The sequence below is a fragment of the Sinocyclocheilus rhinocerous genome, unplaced genomic scaffold, assembly GCF_001515625.1.
Source record: "Sinocyclocheilus rhinocerous isolate Xijiao unplaced genomic scaffold, SAMN03320098_v1.1 scaffold318, whole genome shotgun sequence".
Lineage (NCBI taxonomy): Eukaryota > Metazoa > Chordata > Actinopteri > Cypriniformes > Cyprinidae > Sinocyclocheilus > Sinocyclocheilus rhinocerous.
The window spans coordinates 7,596-17,887 of record NW_015634014.1 but is presented as its reverse complement, the minus strand read 5'-3'; the positions used below and the strand labels follow the sequence as shown (position 1 = coordinate 17,887).

General features: G+C 39.3%; 1 protein-coding gene across 1 annotated transcript in view; it reads left to right on the top strand.

Moving 5' to 3' along the window:
• LOC107745027 (pre-B-cell leukemia transcription factor 1-like) overlaps positions 1–5,299 on the top strand; it is an 83,594-nt gene extending 78,295 nt beyond the window's left edge. The window contains exons 7-8 of the mRNA XM_016558856.1: positions 468–557; positions 3,678–5,299. Coding sequence (XP_016414342.1) covers positions 468–557; positions 3,678–3,770 — 183 coding nt within the window. The 3' untranslated portion in view covers positions 3,771–5,299. The remainder of the gene's footprint in view (positions 1–467; positions 558–3,677) is intronic.
• The last annotated feature ends 4,993 nt before the right edge of the window (positions 5,300–10,292 follow it).

The following is a 10,292-nucleotide window of genomic DNA, read 5'->3' as shown; positions in this document are numbered from 1 at the left end:
ACCCAGCTATTGGGTTGTTTTGACCCAGCGGTTGGGTTCCCAACCGCTGGGTCAAAACAACCCAATAGCTGGGTTTGTCCCTTTTTAACCCAGTGCTGGGTTATATTTAACCCAGCATTTTTTAGAGTGAAGTTTTGGATAATTTTTGTTCTAATGCATTCTAATGTCCACAATGCTACTACCCCAAATAAGGAATCTTATAAGGCAGCATATGGAGAATGCTGTCTAGGTAGGCAGCTCACTAGGCTTTAGAACAGAGCCATGATGAGACAGGCTTTGTAATGTGTTTTATTGTTCGCGTGTCATCATGTGTTTGTACGTCTGTCGTTGTGTCGTCTTTTATTGTTGTTTGCTTTCTTTGACCTTGCTTTCATCTTTGTCGTGTCGTCTGACTTTGCTTTGTTTGCGACCTTGCGTTCGCGTCTCGTGCGCTCTGACCTTGCCGTGTTGTTTTTGCGGTGTTTCAGGTGGATACCCTTCGCCATGTTATCAGCCAGACAGGAGGATACAGTGACGGCCTCGCAGCAAACCAGATGTACAGTCCGCAGGGCATCAATGTAAGGCGAGAAAAAACACTTATTTTTTTCCCCCTTCCTCTTGTTTTGCCCTCTACCAATTATTTCAAAGCCATAGGGCTCAGAATGCCACTTAGTGTGACTTGTCTGGGAATCGTGGTCACTTAGTTGATTGCCTGTGTGTCGCGAGCGCCACGGGCGGCGTGCTGCCCAGCGAGACGTGGACACGAGAGTGGCCCCGCGTCTGTCTGAGCCCATCACATCCAATCAGATCGGCCCGGCACCTGCAGCCACGCGCCCCGCTGACGGGAACAGGTGACACCGGCTGCAAATGTATGGCCCCTCGCCGTGCCCCAAAGTCACCCGACCCTGATTATCCCCCCAAGGGCGGTGCACAAAAACACTCGGCGCTAAAAATACAGCCGCGCGCCTATGGTAAAACACTCGTAGGAGGACATCCTGTGTGTTCGGGAAGGGAGGGGCGCTGCTGGCAACTTGGCGCGCCGAGAACATTCACAGCGACAAGCCCTGTGGTAAAGGGGAAAATCAATACGACAGACACACGGGGAGCGGAGTGTGGACTTGGGACAGCAATCCAAGCACATTGCTCAGATCAGGTTCCTGCCGAGCTAATGGCCTTGACAGCGAGCCGAGCCGAGAACGAGAGAGGAGGAGGAGGAGGAGAGGGGGAGGCCGGTCAGCGTCTCTGTCCCGCTCCCGTTCTGCGGCGCTCCGCCGGCCATATGTTAATGAGATCAAGCATATTCGCGGGAAAAGCACGAATGCAAATCCCATCCTGCTTTTTTTTGTGGAGAATTGTGGGCTTGTCTGTGATGCACAAACACACAGAACAGCGCTCGGTTCACATCAAGTGCTTTCAAAACGCATTTAATACCGTACAAAGCATTCACACTGAATAAATCATTACATTTGTTTTGAATCGCAATGAATTGCATAATATACACAGTTCCCATGGTCAAGTTTAGAAATATATAATAAAATATAATATATTATATTTATGTTTAAAAATATAAGGGGCAGCGATTTTTTTTAATTAATGTTTTTATTCAATGAGGATGCATTAAATTGATCAAAAGTGACTGTAAAGACATTTTTTAATGTTGCAAAGTTTTTTTTTTCTATTTCCAATAACTGCTGTCTGTTTTCTTAACTTTCTATTCATTAATGGATTCGGAAAAACTAAATGTTTTACAGTTTCCACAAAAATATTAATCTGCAACCTCTTATCACTGATAATAGTCAGAAATGTTTCTTGAGCTGCAAATCAGCATATGATTTCTGAAGGATCATGTGACACTGAAGACTAAAGTAATGATGCTGAAAATTCAGCTTTGATCACAGGAATAAATTACATTTTTAAATATATTCACATAGAAAATAGTTATTTTAAATTGTAATAATATTTTGCAATTTTACAGTTTTTACTGTATATTTATTTATTTATTTTGATCAAATTAATGCAACCTTCGTGACTTTCAAAAACATTTTTAAAAATCTTACTGACCCCAAATTTTGAATGGTAGTGTATAATATTGTCCATAATATTGTTACAAAAAGTGTACTTGAAATTAATTAAATCTTAAAATGATTTACATAATGAATGCAAATTCAAAATCTAAACTGTTTTAACTATTATATATTGAAAGCGTGAATGCTGTCTCTATTAAATTATTTAATAGCATTTGATCTACATGCATCCTTATCCTTTGATATTAATTAGTCAGATGATGTGTGATCCTGAGTGTTATTTATAGTTTTGTTGCAAATTATTGCATCAGTATAAAATGACTGTTCACAGGAGCACATATATCAGCTAATTTGAGATTTAAATGAGGCTCATCCATTCAGAGCTGAAATATCACGCATGCACATTTGCTCAAATTATTTGGACACTTAAGTGACAGTTATTAATGTCTGAATGTCACTGCATTAGATAAGTTCACCTCACAAATGCGTTACACAGCCAAAGTGGCGCAGTTCATTTTGCTTGTACTGTGTCTTTCCTTAAAATGAATGACACTTGCTTTGATATTTTATTATCTAATGCAATGACATTCATGCATTTTTAATTGTGACTGAAGTGTTCAGATAGTTTGGGGGCCGGTGTATGTGAAATTGAGAAACAGAAAGCATTAGTGGCACACAAATGACAGAGATGACGTTGATGTTGGTTTAAAGCATGCATTCACCAGCAGCATTTAACACATTTCTTCTGTTCTTATATTGGGTTTATGTATAGAGTTAATGTCTGAAGCGCTGCTTTCACTGCTGTCTGTGAGATTAGTGATGGATTCTGCTGCGTCTCGGTGTTTTTATTCTGTTTCATTCTCTCAGTGTCCTTCACTGATTCCTGTTTTATTCTGGGAGTCTTGATTCTTTTCTCTTGTTGCCTCTCAGTATTTGTGTGTGTGTGTGTGTGTGTGTGTGTGTCAGTATAAATGACAGGCATCACACACAGAGCTCTTACACGCTGATTCCTGTTTTCTGAGGACGTAATCATTTCAGACTGACAGAAACCAGCACTGCCAACTAAATCATTGCTCCAGTCTTCAGTGTCACATGATCCTTCAGAAATTATTCTAATATGCTGATTTGCTGCTCAAGAAACCTAAATGTGTCCTTTCTGAATAATGTAGATTTTTTTTAAATAAAATTTAAATAAATTGTATTTAAATAAATAAATAATTGTTACATTTATTCAACAAGGAATAAACATAACACTTTTATATATATATATATTTTTTTTTTTTTTAATTTTTAATAAAAAAATTAATTAAAAAAATTTAAACTTTTTTTACGGTTTTAGTTTTAGTCCACTTTAATAACCCTGGTAAAACATCCTGCTTTATTTAAAAATGCAAAATGTCATAAATATATCCGATCGCTGGGTCATTTTGACCTATGAGAGTTTATGTAGCGCACATCACTCTTTTATTTTTGGTAATAAAAATAATCTATTCAACGTTTCCAGTAAAAAAAAATGAATGATTTCATTTTTAGTCATTTGATAAAAATGACACATTCTACACACTGAGATCATTTTTGCAATTTTTTATATGACACAAAATGTGCCTGATTGTTCACTCATGGCATGTGTGTGTGTGTGTGTGTGTGTGTGTATGTGTGTTGTCTCTCCGTCAGGCGAACGGTGGCTGGCAGGACCCCACCACCCCGTCCTCCGTCACCTCCCCCACAGAAGGACCCGGAAGCGTTCACTCCGACACCTCTAACTGATCCTCACACACACGGACTGTCTCCATCCCCGCACCACACAGAGAGCATCATCAAACTTCTTCATGCTACCTCTCAAACATCCAGACCGAGACAACAGGACCTTTAGACTAGACACATGCATCTAATACTGTATGTCGACCCTGCCTTCATCGTCATAACAAACATCACGTTATGTTTGAAACATTTTTGCAATTTTACCATAGTGCCAAAGTACTTTTAAACATCACTTTAGGAGCTCGTTTTACATTATAATAGAATTGTGCTTGAAAAAGCAGGTTGCACTGCGTCTGAGCTGAACTAGATTTCTGTTCGTCTAATAACCTTTGCTTTGAATCGCGGAATATTTGGTTTGTGTACATAAGGGAAGATCATAATTTCCCTGCTTTAGTGAGAAATAAAGGCAATGCGGTTTAGACATAGATATCGAAATATTCATTTCTGAAGGTTATTAGCACAACGGTATCATTATTTTGCATTTTAAATAAGATTCACATGCGTCACGCTTCAGTTTATTCATGTAATCTTGATGAATTTTTGTCTGATGTTTATGTACAGACACACAAATCCCTTTATATATATCATCATCATCATCAGAATGCAATAAAAGGCAATCAGAAGTGAACCAATCCCAAATGTGAAATCGCTTTGTTTTCCGGTTTCGTTCCACCTCAGCCTTCTCTCTGGGCGACCTTGATACCAAAAACCACAGGCGTGTCCGCTCTTCCGTTCACATCACATCCTTCATGCTGTAAATTGTGTCAAATCTGGGATGCGTTTCTCACGAGCGTCCCGGCGCGTTATACCTGAAACCAAAAATCCACTGGTGTTTCTTGAGAAGAAAGGAAAAGCTCACGATGGCACACAAATGCAGAAATCGGTTTGGATATATTTTTGATGCCCTCCTGTTGTGAATAGCCGATTCTCATTTCTGATTTCATATACGAACGGCCATATATTTGATTTCTCGCAAGCATAATGTGAATGCGCGCTAGCTTCTATATGTAGATGTGCACCTTTACTCTTCTTTTGCTCTTTTCATAACAACGGCTAAAATGATTAGGTCTTTACAGAAGCGCTGTGATGAGCGCAGGCTTTCTGCTCCTGACAGTTGCTCAGTTGATTGAGAATGAGACATGTAGAGAGGTTTTGGAGCTCTAGCTAGTGTGGGTCATTGTCTTTCTTTGGTTTGCCGTCTCATCGCCGGAGCAGATCGCACCTCAGCAGCACCGTATTCACAAAAGCCTCATGTAATGATGCTTTTAGTTTTTGCATATACAGCGGTTTGTAAGACATCAAAATGTTTACTTTGTTGCATGTCTTTTGTTCTTTAAACTCCTGCAGTGTTTTTGAATGTTTCTTCTTTTTTATATCAAGCGCAGAGACGTCCTCTTGTCAAGTTTTAACTTTTAAGATCTCTGCATATGTATAAAAGGAATACAATGGAACAGCAAACTATTGTCTTTTTGATTCCAACTCGTTTTTGTGAAGAAAAACTAACAAGGTGTAGGTTTTTTGGTCTCTTAATTTGTACTGGTAATGCATATTCCAAATAAATCGTTTCTTTTGTTGCAATATGTTTCTCTCTGGTGTCTGGTTTCATTCGCGCATTCATATTCAGTTAGTGTGTTATTTTTGTGTGAATGAGATTATTTTGAATTAATTTGTGTTATATTTTCAGTTTTCATATTAATTTAGGGGATGATTTTGTAATTTTTGAAAAAGATGGAAATGCGATGTTTATGGAATAAAACAAATATTATCATTTTACTAGAACCCATTCCTAGTAAATCCAGAGAAACTGAGAATTATCAAGTGGTATCTTGATTTTTTTTCCATAGCTGTATATATATACTTTTTAGTAACTTTTATTTCAGTTTTAGTTATTTTAGTATATCAAGTTTAACTAAATGAGAAACAGTGGCCTTGGCAACAGCTGGAAAGATTGCAGAAATGTTATTTCAAGTGTAGAATTGTTTTAGTTTTGCTTTTAGTTAACTGAAATAACACTGAAAATTGAAAAATGTGAAATATCATTAATATATAACTGGGTCATTTTGAACTCTTCTATTGTTTGAATTGGAAATACTATATGAAATCCAATAATAACTTCTAATACTGATCTAGTCACTGACCGATCATGTTCTGTAACAAACAGTAAAAATGAAAAGAAAAGAGCAATGGCATGTATGAAACTGGTTGATTTTGTGCTGATATGCATGATTTTTTTCCCCTCAGAGGTTGCAAATGTGACCAATATATTTTAAGCTGATGTCGACTGAAAGAAATCACAATGTGCCAGACTTTGAGATGCAGCTGAAGATCATGTTTAAAAACCTGCAGAAAAATGTAAAACACTCATTCTCAAGAAACAGCACAATTTGTGTGTTATCTGCAACAGAATAATGAACCTAATGAATAAATTTAACCTCTAAATTTAACGTTTTCAATGAGATATCATCCAATTTGCATGTCCAGTTCATTGTCATGGAACTTGGCTATATAGCCTAATATTAAAAATCAACTTGCCTATATTTTTGCCTATGCTTTCAATGTGTAGTTTTGTTTTAAATGCTTCCCCCCCCCCCTGTCAATTTGTTCATGCATATTGTGCTCTATGCTGTACTCACACATTTAGCCATTGTAAACACTTATAGCTAAATATGCTGACCACTAATCTGAATAACCTTTTCAAATGAAATGATAAAATGACAAAAACCTGACATTTTCAAGGACCAAATGGCGGGGGTTTTCCTGAGAATGACCCTCAGGTTCTTAGCAGCTGCTGTTTTACTGTAGGAACATGACTCCAGCAGCGTGTCTGTGTGAGATGCAGGGCTCCGGTGGTTAAATGCGCTGCTTCAGTCTATTGTTTCCCGCCAGCACTTCATAAACACACGCGCTCTCGGCGGGAAGCGTCTCACTCTATCTGCTGCTTCAGGAGCGTCTCTCTCAAAGGTCAGCAGCCGAGGGACTGATGTCTGGAAAACAAATTAAGGGGGGAAGATGAATGCAAAGCAAAGCGCCGCACGTTTATTGATGGCCACCATTTAGAGTCTCTCTGTAGTCCATTTTTCACTCGCCACGAGCGGGACCTTGTTCTGAAATTGATTCAGAGCAAGAACCTTTGAGTGAATCAGACCGCTGGACTGAGCTTCAAAACACCAGCGCAATTCACAGAAGAAAACACTTGCACAACATTAAATATACAAAAAAATTAAATTAGTACATTTAATAAATTAGAAAAAAGGTGGCTTTAAAAATTCTTGTATATACATTTAAAGGGTTAGTTCACCCAAAAATGAAAATTAGCCCATAAATTACTCACCCTCAAGTCATCCTAGGTGTATATGACTTTCTTCTTTCAGACGAATCCAGTCGGAGTTATATTAAAAATTGTCTTCGATCTTTCAAGCTGTTTCATGGCACTCAGCGGGTGTTGCATGCGTCAGTCCAAAACAAGTTAAATAAAAAGCGCCCATCCATAAAAAAAAAAGTGTCTCACATGGCTGTTGTAAAGGGAAGCAGCTCCGGGCGGGCGCATGTGCAACGCCGACCTCATACGTCATCCGCCCGGAGCTGTTTCCTTTTACAACAGTGAGTACAAGCTACATTAAAATGATTATTAAGTTTTGAATATGGATTATTTTTCTTACAAAAACGCATCGATTCGCTACAGAAGGCTTCTGTTCACCACCCGGAGCCATGTGAGACACTTTTTTTTTATGGATGGGCGTTTTTTATTTAACTTGTTTTGGACTGAAGCATGCAACACCCGCTGAGTGCCATGAAACAGCTTGAAAGATCGAAGACAATTTTTAATATAACTCCGACTGGATTCGTCTGAAAGAAGAAAGTCATATACACCTAGGATGACTTGAGGGTGAGTAATTTATGGGCTAATTTTCATTTTTGGGTGAACTAACCCTTTAAGTATGGTCTTTACTTGAAAGCTCTGCATGTAACACTAAAATATGATCAGCGCCCTATTTCATCTGTTATATCAAATGTTATCTTGTGATACAACACGTTAAACTCTTTGAAGATTTAACCATGAGTATAATGACCATTATGGATCTTTTTTTTTTTTTTTTATCTGAAAGGGTTTCTTCTGAATTTTCACACTCAAATTTCCAGAGAAACACAACTGAAATAAAAAAATATATATTTATTTTTCTTTCAAACTCTCATATCATTACTCTTTTTTTTTTCATTATAAAAGTGTTTAACTATTGGAATTATATAAGTGCATTCACAATGAAACACTGATAAAACAAAACAAAAAAAAACAATAACATGATGTCAAAAAGATCAAACCATTATTTGTAAAGGTTAATGTCTGTCACAGAAAGGTTGAATACAAAGGGGAGGAACAAAGATAAATTCTGAGACTGACCCATATACTGTATACGGACGCTGTAAGAAAAAATAAATAGGCAACACCATAAAACCATAATGAGACTCACAAATTCACTTTTTCATTTAGATCAACATAAAGATCCCAGAAATGCAGTGTAGCCTATTTTTTCCCCCAAAAGTTTTGAAATGACATCCATCTGCTGTAAATGGAGCATGAGGTAAAATAAACAGAATGAGGCTTTTATGATGCGCTTGTCCTGTAAAAACAACACGCGTGCGTGTTTGCGCGTTCTGCATAATGCACGTGTGATGTAGCGTATCAATGCCAGTACAATGCACAGGCATCATCCTCATCCTCACGAGCTCGCCGCAGGGGCGGATGGGATGGGAACGGCTCTCAGGAATTAAAGCTGCGCGGGGATTACGAGGATCTCGCGTGTCAAGAGGGAGGATGCGCCGCGTCTGTATCGAGCGAAGAATTTGAAGCGTTCTGCGCCAGGGCTTTATCGTATTGACGCGCCGGGTGAGGGTCGTGAATTGCGCATGGCTGCGGGGATCTCAGCGCCATCAAACTCAAAGCAGGAGCGTAAAGTTCCTCCCCGATGGCTCGCGTTGCGTTGTCACAGAGGGGAGAGAGATCAGGTTAGATGTTGGTGTTGATTTTCTGCTTAATTCAGGAGGACGTACAGTGTAACTGTGTCCCGTTTGCGTCCGTCAGGCGCGTCTGATCACCAACTTTCCCAAAAAGAGCCTTTCCGTGCGGATCAAAGCGCAGAACGCGTCGACAATCGCGGAAACGCTGCCAGTTCTGACGAGATGAACTTTCGCGATGTGGGTGTTGGAAGTTAAACAGCGCTGCTTTGTGAGAAGCGCCCTGACGCGGCTCGTGTTAATGAATCAGACGCGCGTTTGCGCATCTTTGAATACAGCGCCTCGAGACAAACAGCAAACTTATCTCTTTGAAACACAGATTCCAAACAGAGCGTGAAAGCGAAGGGCTGATGCGGATACAAGCTCAATATCCCTCAAAGCCGATGGCAGATTGTCAGAGTCCTCCTGCTTATCCAGACCTGTGTCTATTCTGTCTTTCTTGTCAAACAATTATCACTGTTTTGAAGGATTAAAAGTGCGTTTGGCAGAACAAAAAGACTGTTTGATTCGCAGTTTTACAGTTTTCTGACACATTCCGCTGCTTTGTAGGGTCAGGTTAAGTTGATTTGTTTGATAAGTTATTGAAGTGTGTGTTCTCAGGGTTACAGGGGTCAGTGTTTGTTGTTATTTCTGTCTGGGCTCAGTGATGTGGGAGAGTATAGATCTCGTGAGCTCTATATTTCTCTGCAAACAGTCGAGTTTTCAGAAGAACTGGAGTCTGAGACTCAGATGAGACTCAAGGCAGGAGGCCGCTGTCACATTCAGTTCCTCTGTCGAGTAAAACATCACCCTGCCGGCTGAACGCTGGGAAATGCCCTGCAATATGACAGCAAGACTCACACTCGAAAATCTGTGAACTTCATTTTTAAATCATAGATGATAGAATCTTTCAATGACAACAAGAACAATAAACTATAGAAGCTTGTTTCTGCCACACTGAATACATAATAAAAAGGTAATTGCGACTTTCTATCTCACAATTCTGAATTGCATGATAAACTTGCAACTGTAAGAAATTGTGAGAATTGTGAGCTTCCACAGAATTGGATTCGCAATTGCAACTCAGAAATTTAAAGGTGACATATCATGAAAATCTGACTTTTCCAGGTTTTAAGTGCTATAATCAGGTCCCCGGTGCATCTACCAACCAAGGAAACGTGAAAAAGATTAACCAACGAGCGCGTCTGATTTCGCTCCCTTGGTGACGTGGCAAAGGGATCTCATTATAATATTACCGCCCTTAATCTGTAAGTTTACACCCACGGCGGCTGTTATTGTGTTTTCGCAAGTGACAACGGTGAACCAGCTCTAATGCCATGGCGAAAGTTTGAGCAAAACACACTAACTGTTCTGTCTTTGTCTGCACAGACGAGCACAGAACACTGTTTAGAGTCCCAGCCTCAGAGGAGACAACAGAGCAGTGCATTTATTGATTTATTTACTGTATATTGCTGCTGCCAAACAGATCTAAAATAAACATGCGATTTATTTCCCAGCAGTTTACCTTCACAGACA